The sequence below is a fragment of the Chanodichthys erythropterus genome, chromosome 17 (assembly GCF_024489055.1).
Source record: "Chanodichthys erythropterus isolate Z2021 chromosome 17, ASM2448905v1, whole genome shotgun sequence".
Taxonomy (NCBI): domain Eukaryota; kingdom Metazoa; phylum Chordata; class Actinopteri; order Cypriniformes; family Xenocyprididae; genus Chanodichthys; species Chanodichthys erythropterus.
In genome coordinates, this window is record NC_090237.1 from 15,704,041 (window position 1) to 15,723,368 (window position 19,328).

The 19,328-nt window shown below is 37.5% G+C and overlaps 1 protein-coding gene across 3 annotated transcripts; it reads left to right on the top strand.

Annotated features, from left to right (window-relative positions):
• The first annotated feature begins 4,885 nt into the window (after nucleotides 1-4,885).
• Nucleotides 4,886-9,246, top strand: nkapd1 (NKAP domain containing 1). 3 transcript variants are annotated; one of them, XM_067365635.1, is made up of 6 exons: nucleotides 4,886-4,981; nucleotides 5,370-5,448; nucleotides 5,543-5,619; nucleotides 5,706-5,861; nucleotides 5,940-5,993; nucleotides 8,150-9,246. In XM_067365635.1, the coding sequence occupies exons 2-6, from the start codon at nucleotides 5,380-5,382 to the stop codon at nucleotides 8,559-8,561; spliced, it is 768 nt and encodes a 255-aa protein (XP_067221736.1). In that variant the 5' UTR covers nucleotides 4,886-4,981; nucleotides 5,370-5,379; the 3' UTR covers nucleotides 8,562-9,246. The 3 variants fall into 3 exon arrangements, with proteins under 3 accessions (XP_067221736.1, XP_067221737.1, XP_067221734.1); XM_067365633.1 differs by lacking the exon at nucleotides 4,886-4,981 and adding an exon at nucleotides 5,097-5,129; XM_067365636.1 differs by lacking the exon at nucleotides 5,370-5,448 and having other exon boundaries at nucleotides 4,920-4,981; nucleotides 5,481-5,619.
• Nucleotides 9,247-19,328: the final 10,082 nt, after the last annotated feature.

Sequence of the window (19,328 nt, forward strand, 5' to 3'; positions counted from 1 at the left end):
CTTGTACGCACTCTGCCTGAGAAATTATTTTTATTTCATCATCAGCAAGTAGAATTGTTGTAGGCTATGTGTTTATCTGTTTGGAGCTAATTGATAGCCTACATACACTCTCCTCACATTAAACTATTTTTGTCATCTTGTCATCAAAAAGACTTAGAAACTCACATACATGTCTTTTTCTTCTTCTTTGTTTATTTCTATATCATACACTATTAAATATGATGCAATGACTGCCCCTTCTTCACAATATTGTAGGCTAATTGTAAGGTGCATCAGCTCCTACAAGAAGATCCACATCTGCTGGCTTTCAGCAATCATATTCTATTTCATTGAGCAATCAATAAACACCCTGGCACTGAATGTGCTTTCGTGGTCATAACTTTTTCTCATGAACGGATTTCATTTAGCAGACACTTACCAAGCATAAGTGTGACAACCACATATCCTGTGCTTGCACCATCCCACAGATAAACATATCCTGTTTGTACAGTATCTGTCTATACATTGAAAAAATGCAACGTATCTTTATTGGCTAGCATGACATCATGTCATATAATGTTATGATGCAGGTATTTATTGGTTTCAATAAAAGTTTTTTTTGAATGATATATTTCTCCTTTTATATATCTTTTTTATTTTCTGCACATACTTCCTAAAATAATCTTCAATTCTTTTAATTAATTAATCAATTATTCATATTGTCTTAACGTTTGCTGATTCTTGGATTAGTGTGAAAATAAGTCCATTAAAGTAACAGATTTTTGCCGACAAAAACTAGCGGTGTTTAATTAGAAAGTGATGTAAAGCCTAACTATTAAAATTCACTTGACCCTTTAGATGCACGTTTCATTGATGCATGTTAACTGTCAACAATATGTTTGTTCTTATACAGCAAGTTTAAGAACAAACAGGCATGCTATTCTTAATGTTATTCTTTATTATGTCGGTATTTCAATGTGTTGCCATAACCTGAAAATTTTTATAGACTACCAAAACCATTATACATACATATTAGGCAGCAAGTGAATAGTCAGCTCAAAAGTCTGAAAAACTTTTTGAACAACAGTTTGCTGTGTATGGGAAGTCAGAATGATGATGACATGATGACCCTATGTCCACCGCCGAAAGCACCTACAATGGGCATGTGAGCATCAGAACCGGACCATGGAGCAATGGAAGAAATGTGCCTGGTCTGATCTTTTTTTTTTTCTGGGTGCGTGTGTGACATTTACATAGATGGCAGCAGGATGTATATATGAAGAAGGCAGGCCGGCTGAGGAAGTGTGTTGCTCTGGGCAGTGTTCTGCTGGAAACCTTGGGTTCTGGCATTCACATGGATGTTATTTTGACATGTACCACCTACCTAGTATTGCAGACCACAAACACCCCTTCATGGCAATGGTGTTCCCTGATGGCAGTGGCCTCTTTTAGCAGGATAATGTACCCTGCCACTGCAAAAATTGTTCAGGAATGGTTTGAGGAACATGAACAAGAGTTCAAGGTGTTGCATTAGCCGGGGGCAGACTTTGAAGCACAAAAAAATGCATCCATCATTATAAAAATAATCCATACAGCTCCAGAGGGTTAGTAAAGTCATTCTGAAGCAAAACGATGAATTTTTGTATAGGAAAAATATCCATATTAAAAAATGTATAAATTAGCTTTCGGCAGACGACCATACGCATACTGCACAAGTCGACTTCTTCCACAAGAGTAAACCCTGGGTTACTCGTCTCTTCCGCCGCAAATCAATGTGTACCGTTGTCTGCTGGAAGATAGTTATTATAGTTAGTAAAATTTTAAATATGGATATTTTTCTTACAAAAACCCATTGCTTTGCTTCAGAAGGCCTTTATTAACCCCCTGGAACCATATGGATTATATTTATGATGTATGAATGCTTTTTTTGGGGCTTCAAAATGAGCCCCCCTGTTCTTATAAATCTTGGAGGAGCCAGGATATTTTTAAATATCTCTCTGATTGTGTTTGTCTGAAAGAAGAACATATACACATTCATATACACCTAGGATGGCTTGAGGGTGAGTAAATCATGGGATAATTTTCATTTTTGGGTGAACTAACCCTTTAAAGGATGTCTTGGTGCAAGATACCAGGACACATTCAGAGGTCTTGTGGAGTCCATGCCTGTTTTGGCAGCATAACTACACAATAGCAGGTGGTTTTAATGTTGTGGCGGATCTGTGTATAAAACTGCAAAAGAGAAAGTGTTTCTCTCATATTTTAGAACAGGTTAGTTAACATGTTTTCAAGGCATTTAAGCAAATTGTTACCTTGTTTAGACATCGAATATACCTGCAGTCCCATGTTTGTGTTTCCAGATTTCAATAAATCCAATGTTTATACTCTACTCCATGTATCTTTAAAATAAATAAATAAAACACGAATAGGCTTATAGGTGTGTTTGCATTAGTGCAAAATATGAATGAGCTGAGAAATTAAATTCTCTTTCTGGAGTCTCAAGGAAGTAGGGGAGCGCGGGGCACAAAGTAACACGGGGCTAGTTGTAACACACATGGTTTAAAACTTTCCACACATGCCATCATTACGAAACTTAGTGTATTTACTAGTTGTCATGTCAACAATATATTGAGAAAAAATTGCGCTAAAATTAAAAAATCTTTGGAAGATATCACTAAACATTTATTTAACCATAGCAAAAGTAAATTTCTTACTTAGGTACATTTTCTATCTCCATTTTTGTGTTTATTTAAAATCAGAAAAATCTGATATTATTTTAGTCTTATATCTGTTATTTAACAGTTGAGATAGTTCTTTAATGCTGGTCTAACCAGCAGAAGACACAAGCCAGGTTTAAATCCCAGTTGCTCAGATGGGGCGTGTTGTAATGTGCCCCTTTTGGAACTATGCACAGCAAAATCCCCAGAGTTAAATCCACTCTGCTCAGATTACATATGGTCCCTCTCTATATAGTGTTAAAGTTACACTGAAGCAGAGTTAAAGTTAATTAGATAATTCAGTGATTAAAGGTCCCGTTCTTCGTGATCCCATGTTTCAAACTTTAGTTAGTGTGTAATGTTATTGTTAGAGTATAAATAAAATCTGTAAAATTTTAAAGCTCAACGTTCAATGCCAAGCGAGATATTTTATTTAACAGAAGTCGCCTACATCGAACGGCCAGTTTGTACTACATCCGTCTACTTCCAAAAAAGGGGGCGTGGTCTTGTTGCGCTCCCAAGGAGAAGAGCAAGAGTTGTGTTTGTAGAGTGTGTTTGTCGCCATGTCGTCGAAACGGTGTTATTTTCATCCCGCAGTCCAATCACCTTTGTTTGGCCTTCCCAGGGACGCTGTACTTAGAGATCAATGGTTACAATTTATGTTTAACTCGGTTCCCGAAAATTATAACTGTGGTATCCTTACTGCAATAGTTAATGTTGGACTGCAGTGCACATAATGGCCACACGAGGGGACTATGTTTATGTATATGGCTGTTTTCCGTATGAGGTACTCTTCTGAGTGAGTGCTAACGTTGTACATTTTCTGTCACTGCTTGTGGAGATTAAAGAGTTCAGTCTCTCGGGAATTATCGTCTTTTGTGTTCATTCGGCACAACACCACAATAATCCACATGTAAAACTATGTGCAGCACACGTTATGGTAAGAGGCGTGACCTTTCCGGGCAAGGAGCTCCAAGCTGCTGTCGAATCACAACACAGGAACCGCTGGCACAATCAGAACTCGTTACGTATTTCTGAAGGAGGGACTTCATAGAACAAGGAAGTCATCAGCCCGCGTTTTTAGGAAACAGCGGTATACAGATAAGTAAATTATGTGAAAAATACGGTGTTTTTTTTACACACGAAACATGAACACATGTTATATTGCACACTATAAACACGAAAAACGGGACCTTTAAGCATATGTATGATTATATATATAGATATGATTAAGCATTAGTGATGAACACCTGCTGTTAACAAGCAGAGAAACCACTGAAGAGAAACACAATAATTACAAAGGACTTCCAGCCACAGCCTTAGATGAAATCAACTGAAGATAAAAGACAATAAAATCTCTTAAGATCTGATTAAACAACCCCACAAACAGCATATTATCTCATTATCTTTAACTCTGCTTCAGTGTTATTTTAACTCTATGTAGAGAGGGACCATATGGATTTTGCTGTGTGCTATTCTATTCTATACTTTTATGAATTATATTGAGAAACCATGAGAAAAAGGTGAATAAAGACTGAGAGTCAATGTTCAGAAATTATTAATTATTATTATGTTTTGAACTATGCTCTTTAGCTGTGTTTTGCGGTGTTTGTTGTCAAACGCAAAAAATTGTTTATTTTTAATTATTAAAAAATGTCATTATTTTATATGAAAAAGTTAATAATTGTATTTTATTGGCAAAATATTTTAGTTTGTCTTGTATATTTTTTTGATTAGATGAGATAACATTTTAAACCTATGGGGCATGTTGTCACATTTCACTTCCATTATTGGGGGAAAAAAAGTATACACTGTTAATGAAAATAACATTAATTAAACAAAACTATATATCTGTACTGGACATGTGTGAAATTAATGTGGGGAAAAATAAATACTGTGAACCCCAAGTGAATTTACACAAACTGAGAAAGTCAAAAAGTGTTACTTTGTGCCCGCTCTCCCCTCTTTTGCTCACTGGATGAGGATGAGGATGTGATGTATTTCAACATCACAGGTATTGTTGATGTCATTGTGACACGGGATATGTAGCTAAAACCTACAAATCAAATGAAACTGCGAATTTATATAACGTTTTGCTAATGTCAGTTTTCATATTTAGTTGATAATGACGAGTATAATTACGACTTTTATTATGAAAGTCGTTTATTCACGACTTTTATTTTGAAACAACTCACGTGTATAGATAGTACAGGAAGTTATCTTTTTGTTTTTAATGCCACGTTCACGTCGCTCACTACAATTCAAATTTATATATTAATAGGAAGGTCAGTTAATCCCTTACGTTGTTTTGAAACATTATGTTACTTAATCTTGACAACTGTGTTTAATTTGTGGCTGTACTTTTACTAAACATCCCTTTAACTCAACGGTTGTGTTAGCTAGTAGGAAAACGTCGCCAATTAGTGAACTAATGTCAGTAGACCTGCTGCCACATGACAACAATAATGTTTATTTTGATATTTAATGGCTTATTTTTTCATATCTAGCTTATTTGCTTGGCCTTTTGTATTTAGGAAAAAAAGTGAAAACCAATAAGCTTCCTATAATGGTTTGCCTGGCTTAACAGACAGTCATGTTTAATCATAGTTATGTAGTTTATATATATGAAGCTTTTAAAACATTAAACTCTGCTGTGGTGTGTGTTGTTTGAAGGTTTGATATCATGTCGAAGGTCTCTATGGGTAAAGTGCTGCTTCGAAATGTCATCAGACACACAGATGCCCATAACAAGGTGTGAACCTTTATGAACCATTTTTATTTCAGATTTATGTCAGCTGAAATCTATCATGACATTAATCATGGAATGATTAAACTTCTAACCGTAGATTCAAGAGGAGTCTGAAATGTGGAAATTGAGGGATCTTGAACGACAAGCCACATCCACAAATTTCCCAAAGAACAGGTGATGACTGACAGGTGGCACAACATTTGTTTATTGCTCCTGATATCTTTTTTTCCTCTTTAGTGACATGTGTAATTCTCATTTAGGGGCCGTATGCACTGTGACCGCTACTTGGACGACTCTGAGGGGTCCATGCGAGACCGGCTTGGAGACAAGAGAGATGTGATGTCCGAGAGAGATGAGAGGGAGGCACGATACTGGACGCGAAAACTGTATGAGTTTGAAGCCAATGATCCTGACAGGTATTGCTGCTTGGTTTGGTTTTGAACAAGACATTGAACAAGAGGCATTTCCTGTGACACAAAGTTATGTCTCCTCAGGTGGGGCCACAGTGGCTTTAAGGAGCTTTATCCAGAGGAATTTCATTCTGATGGGTAAGGAGAAACTGTCCTTCCACCTCATGCACGTTTAGCATATTGTTGTGGGGTTTTTAAAGAGCAGGGGTCTTTAACGTGGTCTGTGGTGTTACTGCGGGGGTCCATTATTGTTTGATGAATACATTGAAATCAAATCAATTTCATTGAAAGTAAAATTAAAATGCAGTGTACAAATATATGACTCTGTACATCAGTAATGGCCAGCGGTTGGGTTAAATGATTGTCCAACGTGCTGGTTAGTTTTATTTAACCCAACTATTGTTTAAAAATTACCGTATGGCTGCTTAAAATGAATCCAAAATAGGTTGGAAATTAAAAATCAGACATATAATTACTAAAGGCAACAATAATAATCAAAAGGTGAACATTTATTAATAAGCAATTTTAATAAATGTTTGTTTATTCATTAAACTTGTTAATACATTTTCATTTATTAAGCATATTAATAAATGTTAATTTCCAACATATTTTGGGTTCATTTTAAGCAAGCAATACAGTAATTTTTAAACAATAGTTGAGTTAAATAAAACTACCTAGCAGATTGGGCAAACGTTTAACCCAGTTGCTGGGTTTGTCCATTTTCAACCCAACTTGTTTTTAACCCAGCATTTTTTAGATTCTATGCAACATATCCATCACAACAAAGCTTGTAAATTCAAAAGTTGAAGATCCCTGTTATACTAATTTATTTTCATCTGATCTTAAAATAAACCATTTGAAAATTATTCTAAATATTCTAGCAGTAAAATTAAAATGTAATATACAAACATATGACTCTGTACATCTTGAATGATTGTTTTTGATAGCTTTGCAATGTATCCATCATTATAAAGCATTTAAATACAAAGGTTAAAGACCCCTGTTCACATTTGAATTTACTTCTATAATCTGAGGAATTAAATAATGGGTTAGTTCACCCAAAAATGAAAATGATGTCATTTATTACTCACCTTCATGTCGTTCCACACCCGTAAGACCTTCATTCATCTTCGGAACACAATTTAAGATATGTTTGATGAAATCCGATGGCTCAGTGAGGCCTCCATAGACAGCAATGACATTCAAACTCTTAAGATCCATAAAGGTACTAAAAAAAACATATTTAAATCAGTTCATGTGAGTTCAGTGGTTCTATCTTAATAATATAGTGACAAGAATACTTTTTGTGCACCAAAAAAACAAAATAACGACTTTTCAACAATATCTATATGGGCCGATTTCAAAACACTGCTTTAGAGCTTTATGAATCAAATCAGTGAATCGGAGCGCCAAAGTCACGTGATTTCAGCAGTTTAGCCGTTTAATAGGAGATCTGAATCACTGATTCGAAACAAAAGATTCATAAAGATCAGAAGCTTCATGAAGCAGTGTTTTGAAATCGGCCCATATAGATAATGTTGAAAATTCGTTTCGTTTTTTTGGCGCACAAAAAGTATTCTTGTCGCTTTATAATATTAAGTTAAAACAATTGAACTCACATGAACTGTTTTATATATGTTTTTAGTACCTTCGTGGACCTTGAGAGTTTGAATGGCATTGCTGTCTATGAAGGCTTCACTGAGCCATCGGATTTCATCAAAAATATCTTAATTTGTGTTAATTTTTAGGTGAACTAACCCTTTAAATAATGTCATATAATTTAAGGTTTCATTAGGTAACACTAGTTAACTACTTTAGTTATCATAAACTAAGAATCTTAGTTTCTAACATCAACAATACCCGTGATGATGAAATGTATCACTTCTCATCCACATCCTCATCCAGTGAGCAAAAGAGAAAAGTGGAAGCTGGATTTTAGGAATGCCACAAAAGAGAAAGAAATACAACTTATAACTGAAAGTAACAGAATCTAATACATTATTAAAAGTAAAAGTTATATTTGTTAAGATTAGTTAATGCACTGTGAACTAACATGAACAACTGAATGTTAACAAAGAATAATAAAAACTGTAACAAAGGTATTGCTCATTGTTCATGTTAATGCATTAACTAGTCTTAACAAATAGCAGACCTTATTGTAAAGTGTTACCATTTAATTATTAAATAATAATTAAAATAATATAAATATTAAATATATAATTTAATTTATATTCTAAATATATGAAATTAGCAGCATATTTTTTCGTGTTTAAAACTGTATTAATTTATTTCAGAGAAAAAGACTGCAGTGATAGTAAACACAGAAGGAGAAAACACAAGAACAAACTTGACGCTGACATAGATAAATCTTCCAAGAAGTCATCTAAGAAGAAGAAAAAGAAAAAAGAGAAGAAGAGGAAGAGGAACGTGGCCTCGGGCTCTGAGACCTGCAGCGATGCAGAGGACAATGTGAGGAGGAAACAGAGGAGGAAGGGAGGTAAAAGCAAGCGTAGGAAAAAGGATCACAAAAACAAAGACAGAACAGAGGACAGCAGCACAGAGGACAGCCGATCAGACACAAGGACGAGAACGAAGAGGAAGAGAGACTGCCCTGAAACAGACACACTGACTGAGCCTCAGCGGAAAAAACGGAAAAACTGGAAAGTGGCGAATGAGGAGAGATCAGAGGAGAGCTCTGATGCTTGACTTTTCAATCTACCTGACTGTAGACACGTACTCATTCATATTTAGAAGACTCTGATAATGGGTCTGGAGTCAATAACTTGATCTTTATACCTCTCCAAACAGACACTTGATGGTTTTTCATCATGTTTGCATCCAAGAGAATTTGTCTAATTTTAGATTTATAGGTTATATTTTCTAAACATTTTAAATATCTTAGAAGGTTTTTTATTCTTTGTGTGACTGAACAATTATTGTCATTATCATAGAAAAAACTCAGGTATCTTTCTGCCATGTGTGAAACTGAAGTGTAAATATTTTTTTAAAAATATACTTGTATTCTTTCATACCTCATACTTGAACCTGCCAGTTACAACAATCCAATTGTTGTTTTTGCCAAACAGCATTAGTGTAGACTGAATAGTTATGTCATATGGCAGTGACCCAGAAGGTGGCGCTGTTGTACTATCAGACGACAATCTCAAATCTAGGCTGCCTGATTGTCTTTTAACGACTTGTTTTGTACGTTCGCTTGTAAACACCTACAGTAAATGGTATTTCGCTACTGCTTACTTCCGACATTTACGGATAATGGCTACTTCCCCTTGCTAATGTGTGTGCGTTCACTGATTCATTTGCACTAAACTACCAAAGGTCAAGCATTCATATCATATAAATGTAATTATATCATTAAAGTTGCCTTTGGAAGGAGCGGTTATTTTATTAGTAGCAAGTAGAGTTCACTACTTTGTCAGTGTTCACCGAGTCCACGTGTATCTGTCTGGGTTGAGTGAGCGCTCATTATCCTGATCACCGGCTGCCATCTTCTGCTGTAAACACGGAGCAGTCGGCGTAAAGAACATTGCGTCTCTATGGCAATGAACGGCGCCCTTTCCTAACAGCCTGGCACGACGACTCAAAAGAACTCTAAAAATTATCAAACACTTTGAAGCTGCCAAGCTTCATAATGAAATCAAATTAAATGTGGCCAGCTTTCATCAGCTGAGATTAAGCTGTTCCGTGTCTTATAGGTAAAAATGGTCATTAAAACGCAGCTCAGGGGAACACGCTGTTCAGACTGCATTTTTTTCTGAGGGAATTTCTGGCTGATCCGTTAAAGGCTGTGCCCTTTTGGTCTCTTGTGGCTGTGACTGTCCGATTTTCAAACTGTGATGTGGGCTTTGTCCAGTTTAGCAATAAATTAGTCCAATTAAAATGGTAATTAAACTAAAAACAACGATTCCCCTCTAAAACCAGCTATGATCACGCTGAGAGACCAGCTAAGACCAACCTGGTCAGCTAATCAAAACCCCTCTAAATCCAGCCTGACCAGCTAACCAAAACCCCTCTAAATCCAGCCTGACCAGCCAACCAAAACCCCTCTAAAACCATCTATGACCACCCTGACCAGCTAACCAAAACCCCTCCTAAATCCAGCCTAAACCAGCTATGGCCAGGGTGGGAGACCATCTAAGATCAGCCTGACCATCTTAGGCTGGTTTTAGCTGGATTTTTCAGCAGGGTTGTGGGTGGAAAACAGAGTAATTTTGAGAAATAGTGTTTTTCCTTTAGTTTTATGATTAATTGAAACATTTGATGGGCTGAAATTTTGAAAGACTAATTAAAGTGGCCTATACAAACTAATAATACTAAAATGATTTAAACCAGGGAAACGGATGAATCTCACATGAAACTCATTTGTCCTATATACCTTCAAAAGATTGGGATCAGTAAGAAATTACTTTTATTCAGTGCATTAAATTGATAAAAAATGAAAGTATAGACATTTTTAATCCTACAAAAAAATTCAGATTTCAACTAAATGCTGTTCTTCTGAACTTTCTATTGTTAAAAAATCTTGGAAAAATGTTTCACAAAAATATTTCCACAAAAACAAATGTTTTCAACATTGATAATATATAAGAAATGTGTTTCTTGAGCAGTAAATGATTTCTGAAGGATCATGTGACACTGAAGACTAGAGTAGGCCTAATGGCTGCTGAAAATTCAGCTTTGCCTTCACAGAAATATATTACATTTTAAAATATATTCAAATTTACTGTATTCATGATCAAATAAATGCAGCCTTGGTAAATATTTTGAACGGTATACTGTATAACTGAACATGATCAGTATTTAGTCTTTTGTCATCCTTATAATTTTTGGTTATCAAAGTAATCATTTATCTATTTAACTGAGCAAAATTTTCCCCTGGGGAATAATTTATACTTTCTGTTTGTTCAGTAAAAATCTGAACACAGTGAAGAAGAACCTCAGTAATTTTACCTGGAAGGAAGAACACTGATCTCAAATGTTTTTATTTGATCTTTAATAAGTTCACATTACCCTTCAATTACACAATTATATGAGGTATGTTCCTTCTACAAGTTAACAATGTCAAAACCATTTTAGCCATGCAGGTAAATCTAATAGGCCTAATCGTTCTTTATTGAGTTCTGCCGGCAGATTATTTCTTACTTACGTCATATTGGTGTAGAAATGCTTGCCTGTATCATAAGATGGCATTACCAGAAATTGAGTTGTATTATGTCAAACTATTCCTTGCAATAGCAAACCACATTATAGAAGAATGATCTACAGATTTTACTTAAATGTAATCTATGATCTTTTGGTTTGGCAGGGGTTATGAATGACGTTAGCACGGTTTACAGAGGATCTAATGTGTGAATCACTGTGTAAATTGCATAGGTAAAAACTAACATGTTTTTAGCTCTTCCTTGACATCATATCTGTGAGTCACTAGTCATGTGATTACAAAATCCCTTTCAGGTTCGTTCTTGGGGGTGGCTGATAAGTAGGATGTCATTTATCAGACCTAGAAAAAGATCATATCCTGAAAAAATGACTACAATAGGCCAAACAGAGGAAGTGTGATACATACTCAAATTAGGTACTGAAGTGTGGTGTAAGTTTCATTATGAATCACTTACTTTATCGGTTATGTGGTCAGTCAGTCATTTTGCTTCAATAATAGTTTCTCATGGCAACAATAAATGATGGCAAGTAAAGGTAAAACAGGCAAAAAGGTCCATTGTTAGTAGTGTCAAATGTATGAAGTACAGCTAACACAGATGTCATTTTCAATCCAAGGAGCTTTCTGTTGGTCATCAAAGCAAAGTCATGTGACCAACATGAACACCTTGCAAAATCTGTGGAAATTCTTTTGCGGCAGTCAGTGTTTTCAAGTCTGCAGTTTTCCCCGCAATTGGGCTACTTTTACACTGTGGCTGCAGACCGGGCAACCATGCCGGCAGTTGAAATTCCTGATCGCATTGATTACATTTGTAAAAGTGTGGTACTATTTACTACTGTTCACAGTTTATGAACTTTCACAGCCCCATCAACCACCCAGACTCCACCAGACTGAATTGGAGGGAAGCCGTACTGAAGTGTCTGGAGAGCAGGCTGCCCCGATCCAGAACCCAGCCAGACCCAGAGCCTGAGTTACCACCTTCGACTGCCGAGAATGCGCGAGAGCCCCCCGCAGATGTTGAGGGACCATCTGCCGCGATGAGTGAGCCAGAGCCCGAGGATAAGAGGCCAGCGATCACCATCACCTGGAAGTTGAGCCCCCAAGCAAATCTGACCAGGGGTGTGTGAGCAGAGGGAACGAGACGATCCCTACCCAAGCCCACCCTGTATCATCTCCTTCATCGCTGTTTAAAGATAGCAATATGAACAATATGGATGCTGATTTATTCTTCTCTTTGATTTGTGTGGACTGTGCCCTACTCACCATCATCCTGTCCAGTCGGATGTCACCCCCTTCACAGAGCTCAGCCAGTCCTCCAGCCCCGCCACTACTAGAAGTTTGCAGCCCTGCTCCGTCTCTAGAGATGCTCTGCTGGGACTTTGAGTGCCTGCAGCACCTGAGCCAGAGGATCTTGCAGCTTCGCCTCTGGTCTAAGATTCCCTCACTCCATCTCGGCCCGTCGACCTCTCGGCTCCATCCTGGCTCCTCCCTTCGTCCGCTATACTCTGTCCCTTCACCCCTATGGCTGCAGCGGGCTCCTTCCTCCCTTCAGCATCGTCTCTGTCCTCGGTCTCACTGCCGTCGTCCCAGTCCTCGGGTGCTCTGGCTCTACCTGCAACGCTCGTCGCCTGGGTCGCCAGCACCAACTAAGTCACTCAGCACCATCTGATCCTGGGCCCTCGCCTCCATTGGTCATCCCTCAGATGTCGGCAGCCTTCCACATCTTGACTCCTCTCACTTTTGTCTCTGCCATGGGTTGTCGGCTCTGGGGAGCTTTGGGTCTGCGCCATCAGGACTCCTCCATGTCTACATCGGGGTCCTGTCATCCCACCATCACCATCCCTGGGTCTCATCATCCTGCCGTCACCATCCCTGGGTCTCATGGTCGTACCATCACCATCCCTTCTCTTCTGCCTCCCCGCATCGTTTCGCGATCTCCTTGTCCCCCTCCAGATCCCTCTCATTGTGTCATTCTGTTACTGCACGAGGAGGCCTTGTCAGAGGTGGAATTATGTCACCATTTGTTTAGTTGTGACTTTCAGTTTGTTTTCATTCGTCACGTGTTTCCTTGTTCAGATTCCCACCACTCATCTAAAAGTACACTGCAGATAATGGACCTTTTTTGCTCACAAAATTTCGCTACTGTGACCAGACCACACCTTTAATGGATTTTAAATGGATTGTGCCCTGAATTTTCGCCAAATAACAGTAAATGTGACTGCTATGTAATACTTATTAATACTATTAATAGTATCAAGATGGTCATAATTAGGCTTTCTAAAGTGCAGCAGTGAATGCAGCTACAGTTTAGCACAGAAAACTCTTTCAGACTCTTATTATACTGTCTAAATAAACACACAATTATAGCAAATATTTCTCAAGGTGAAGTCAAATGACATGTGGTTTAAGTATGGTGGACCCCATGGTGCTCATTAACATGCCCTCTGCTGAGAACCTTTCAAGGTTAATCGACAGCTCCTGCAGCCTGTGCTCTGAACACATGCTATTTCCTGGATTGCTCTCCAAATCAGTTGTGCATCCAGGCTGACCCCCTCACAGACCTTACTTCAATTAGCCACCAAGTGAATCATGGGTCAATCTTCTGCCGCTGCCATGGCAACCTGACGTAAAGGATTTGGGTTCTCTTGACACTACTGGAGGCTACACCGACATCACTGCTGAGGACGTGCATATCATGTGGGAATGCGTTCAAAAGAAGCATGGAAAACTCAAAAATGTGGGGCATTTATCTAGCATAACTAGAAAGAGAGCACTCACTCTCAAGTGTCCTCAAGAATTCATCTTCATTAGATGTGGATAAATACACACTGAGTGTCAAACACACCATAACTTTACCCTGACATCAGTTAGGAAATGCTTTATATAATTTCTTCAAATTTGATTGTTGTAAGCAACCTGATTCTGAAGAGAAAAAACCTACAGTGGTGGAATTTTGTGGGTTGTTGCCAGGGTGTTGCTATGTGGTTGCTAAAGTGTTCTAAGTGGTTTTTAAAATGTTGCTATCTGATTGCTTGGGTGTTCTGGGTGGTTATTAAGGTGTTTTATGCAGTTGCTCTAGTATTCTGGGTGGCTAAGATGTTGCTAGGGGATTGCTAATTAGTTCTGATTGGGTTTTGGCATGTTGATGTGCAGTAGTTCAGAAGTTCTGGGTGGTTTTTAGTATGTTTCTATGTGGTTGCTACAGTGTTCCGAGTGGTTATTGTATTGCAAGGTGGTTTCTAAGATGTTCTGAGTGTTTTTTTTATGTGGTTACTGTGGTGTTCAGAGTGCTTGTTAAAGGGTTAGTTCACCCAAAAATAAATTTTCTGTCATTACTCACCTTCATGTCGTCTCAAACCTGCAAACCTCATTTTCGGAACACATGTTGAGTGATTTTTAGCATGTTGATGTGCTGTAGCTGGAGTATTCTGGGTGGTTACCAAGGTGTTTTTAGAATTTTAATTTTGTACTTGCTTTGTTACTTCTGACAAAACAACATGTCAGTTTTCAAATTCTGTCAATTTTATTATGAAATTCAAACAATAAATACCATTTTTGCACTCTTTAATGTGGCAGATCATAGTGCCTTCAGTTCAAATGAACTGTTGTTATAAATTACAACTTTGTTGTAAGTTACAACATGAAATAAACATGAATGAACATCAGAAGGTATGTTGAAAGACACAATACAGCTTACAGAAATCCGTGTAATCACTCAATCAATGTTTCAACCGCGGAAAGACTTAAATAAAACAGCTTGTAAACAATGTCATGTAATGTTACATTTAACCTACCTCAGAAAAACCATTCAATATCCAAAATCTCATGTCAGCTAGAAAAATTAACTTAGAGAGAAGCATTTTGATAAATGTGCATTATATGGCATATTCATAATTTTACATAACCTGTTCAATATGTGTTTCTGTCACAACCATCACTTAAATGTTTATATAAAAAATACTGAGTAGAAACATAATTATGTAATTAAAAAATAGTAGTATAAAGTTATTATAATAAAAACTTCCTTATGTGTAATTTAAATGTAAGTAGCCTAAAAATCTGTTAATTGTAACCTTTAATATTATAGTAATGTAGCTACCAACTGGAGTTCCCTGTTTTGTTGCTATGTACTGTACCTAAGAGGCCCCAAATTTCCAATTAATCATTATTGAATTGAATCGCAAGCTTGTGAATTGAAATCGAATCGAATCATAAAATTTGTGTCATTGCCCAGCCCTAGTTGCTACAATAGGTGGTTACTAAGGAGTTCAGAGTGGTTTTTAAGCATGTTGATGTGTTTTTCTTCTTCAGTTTTTAGCATGTTGCTATGCTGTTGCTAGGGTGTTCTGGATACTTTAATTGTGTAATGAAAGTCTACTGTAAAAATTGGACCAGAACGATAACCTCATTACAGCCTGGGTTTCATAACAGCACTTGCCTGACCTTTGTCTCAAAGATCACACTCTGCTGTGTTGTTTCATAACATAAAAGGTTTTTGAACAAGCAGTCTCTTGTGTTCAATTCAAAATAATCCAGGGCCGGTCAGGTCCAAAAAACACCTATCAGCAGCACCGTGCTTCTTCATCACCTCTGTTAAACACTCATAGGCCTCACACCGTGACGTCAATACAAATCTTTGCCATATACTCAGAAATAGGAGGAGGAAATGGATGTATGATCCAGGGGGGAAAACAGCTTTCAGAGCTTTCAAGAAGGCTTGATTTGAGCAGTCAACCCCCTGCCCTCCCTCACTTTCACATCCCTGCTATCACACCTCCGCCTGCACAGCCTTATGGGACACAGGTTTGACGTCAACGAGTGTCAGCTCAGCCCATAGTCTGCCTCTGCTGCTAAATGGCTGCAGTAATTGATTCAGAAGAGCAGAACGAGCCTCCAGCTAATTGGTCTGTGGCAGCAGCTGCTCCGTTTCTGGTCTCTCCTCAAATCTTCTCCCAGTTCACGTCAAACAAACATAGCAATGCACTTTCATAAGCTGTGCAAATATGAGGGGGATGTTGGCCGTGCATCATCTGACGGATGATTGAACAGTACTAAACTGCTCTGCTTTGGAAGGTTCTGCAGTGTCCGTTATCAGCTTTTCACCGAGGAGAAGTTGTTGTTTTTTTTACTTCAGTGCTCTTGAAAAACTAAAGACAAAAAAAATTATTTGCTTAATATTTGTTTATCTTCAATTCATATGTTAATTGCATAAGTTATTGCCTACTTGAACATGGCTGTCTTTATCAAACTAAAGAACTGTGTGTCTGTCTAGTGCTCATCTTTTGCAAAAAAAGTTGTTGCAAAATAGTTGCAGAATGGTTAACGACTATGATTTATTTCCAAGAAAAAAAACTTTCCAGGTTAACCAAAAATGCTACATTAGGCTGAATTGAATGTGGAACTGTGCGTCTTTCATGAACAACAAACCATTTTGGAGGGTTAATTCGCCCAAAAATGAAAATTCTGTCATTAATTACTCACCCTTTTGTCGTTCCACACCCGTAAGACCTTCGTTCATCTTCGGAACACAAATTAAGATATATTTGATGAAATCCGAGAGCTTTCTGACCTATAGATAGCAACATCATAACCAATTTCCAGGGCTAGAAAGGTACTAAAGACATCGTTAAAGTAGTCCGTAACTACAGTGGTTCAACATTGTGAATGCGACGAGAATACTTTTTTTGTGCAAAACAAAAATAACGACTTTATTCATCAATTTTTTTTCTCTTCCCTGTCAGTCTACTACACTGTTCACATTGTAAACACAGTGCGGCGCTTCCGGGTTGTACGTCTGAATGCCAGTGCGCTAAATTTGCTGTGAAACATTGTTTTTCAATAAAAACAAAACAAAAAACAGACCATTTTAAATCTGCTCAGGATTTGCTCTACAATGAAGAAGGATTGTAACAGCAAATGTTATTCAGGAAAAAAGTTGTATTCATTTCACAAACGGACCATATGACAAGTCAAGCAACTACATCTGTCCTCCACTTTCTGTGACCCTGACTGTTCTCTTCCTTTGCTTCCTTTCCCTCACTGTGCCTACTTGCTTATTAGCGTGCTGGCTATTTTTGAAAAATGACTCACCAACATCATGCTCATTGTGCACCAACAAATGTACAATACTCATCCGTAATATTGAACCTGACATCCGTGTCCTATTTGAATGGTGATCACCAGCACCGCTCACTCTAAATTGTAACCTGTCACCAGCCCACATCTTCAGGCATGAGTCATTCATTCTAAGTTGGTGGTCTATGGTCTAGAAGTTGAGCGAACAGTGATATCTGAGGTGCGAGGCTAAATGTATTTCCACTGGATGAACATTCATCCAATTAACTGCTGACATCATACCCACCAGGATAGGTCCATCTGCCTGCAGTTAATTATGTTTATGCCAGTTTGGCAAATGTACTGTGATTTTACTTTTTATTTTCAAGGTCATCAGCATATGTGGTAATTTTAACATACACTAAATGAAATCTTAGCTGTGAAAATTGAACTGTAAAATTACAGAAAATTGCATGTCAGGATTCTCCCATGTATTTTTGGAGCAATACATCAGGGAACAAGACAGCAAAAGGGGATTAATTCAAAGAACAAATGTTCTTTTCCAAGTAATGACTATCCTTTTTCACCAACAGTACCAGAACAACATCTAATCAGACATGATGAAGTAATTTATGCAAATACAGCTTAGCTAAGATGCTGATGTGTCCTTATATACCAAGAGATAACTAAAAATGAAAATAACAGATTGTCATGTAGGTGTAAATGTAATGCCTAGTAAATATAATATCGGTAATAATTAAATGCACAATACAGAGACTTTACTCAAATTCAAGGGGCCCTGGACAATTTTTTTTTTTAAATAATTAAACACCAGTCCAAGATGAGGCAAAATATCAACATTTTTAGGCTAAATATTTTCTGAATAAATTTGCAAAAACAAAAAAGTGTCATTATCCCTGCTTTCCTTGAGTATAAAGAATGTTATATTCTGGATTTCTCATATGTGAAACAGGCACAGACACTATCCACACAGGCTTAAGTATGCATGTACGTCAAGATCATGTTTATCCTTGAGATGAGGGTGTAGGGGGTGCAGGCTCAATCTCTTCCTTCCTGGTGGTTCCTAAAAAGCATGGAGTGCATGAAAGAGCTTAGCCTAATGTTATATAAACAACAAGGGCCAAGGGTGGTCTGCACACACCTGGAGGGTCCTGGACCTTTGAGGAGAGAGTACAGGAATCATGTTCTAACATTAATAAGCTCAGAGTGGAAAATATGAGGGAGGCATCTGAGGAGAGAGTATACAGGCGATCTGAGGCAGGGCTGGATCAGAGAGAGCCTGATGTGAGCGAGGAATGCTTGACGTCATTCGGAGTGGCCTCCAGCTACTTGATTATTAACAGCTGACAGCCCCCCTCTGCATGCTCTTTAGGGTCATATACCGAACTAAACAGAATGTAGATTGCCAGAATATGGATATTTAATATTATTTCTGGTTTATTATCATTGGACTGGATGGAAAAAATAAAGATTTGTCAAAATAAAAAATTCCATTTTTTATTTTTATATAAATAAAGAACTTATTTGTGTTTTTGAAAGAATTTATTTGTGTTTTCGAAAACATTAAATCAACAATACTCTGTTTCCCCCCTAAGATTTTTCTGGTACCATTTAAAGGGTTAGTGCACCCCAAAAAATGAAATTTCTGTCATTAATTACTCATTAATGTTCCACACACCTCATGTTCCACACACGTAAGACCTTCATTCATCTTCAGAACACAAATTTAGATATTTTTTATGAAATCCGAGAGCTTTCTGATCCCCCATAGAAAGCAATGGAATTACTACATTCAAGGTTCGGAAAGGTAGTAAAGACATCATTAAAATAGTCCATGTGACTACACTGGTTCAACATTAAAGGATTAGTTCACTTTAAAATGAAAATTTCCCCAAGCTTTACTCACCCTCAAGCCATCCTAGGTGTATATGACTTTCTTCTTTCTGATGAACACAGTCGGAGATATATTAAAGGTGCCCTCAAATGAAAAAAAATTTAATTTACCTCAGCATAGTTGAATAACAAGAGTTCAGTACATGGAAATGACATACAGTGAGTTTCAAACTCCATTGTTTCCTCCTTCTTATATAAATCTCATTTGTTTAAAAGACCTCCGAAGAACAGGCGAATCTCAACATAACACCGACTGTTACGTAACAGTCGGGTGTACGCCCCCAATATTTGCATATGCCAGCCCATGATCCCAACATTATGAAAGGCAT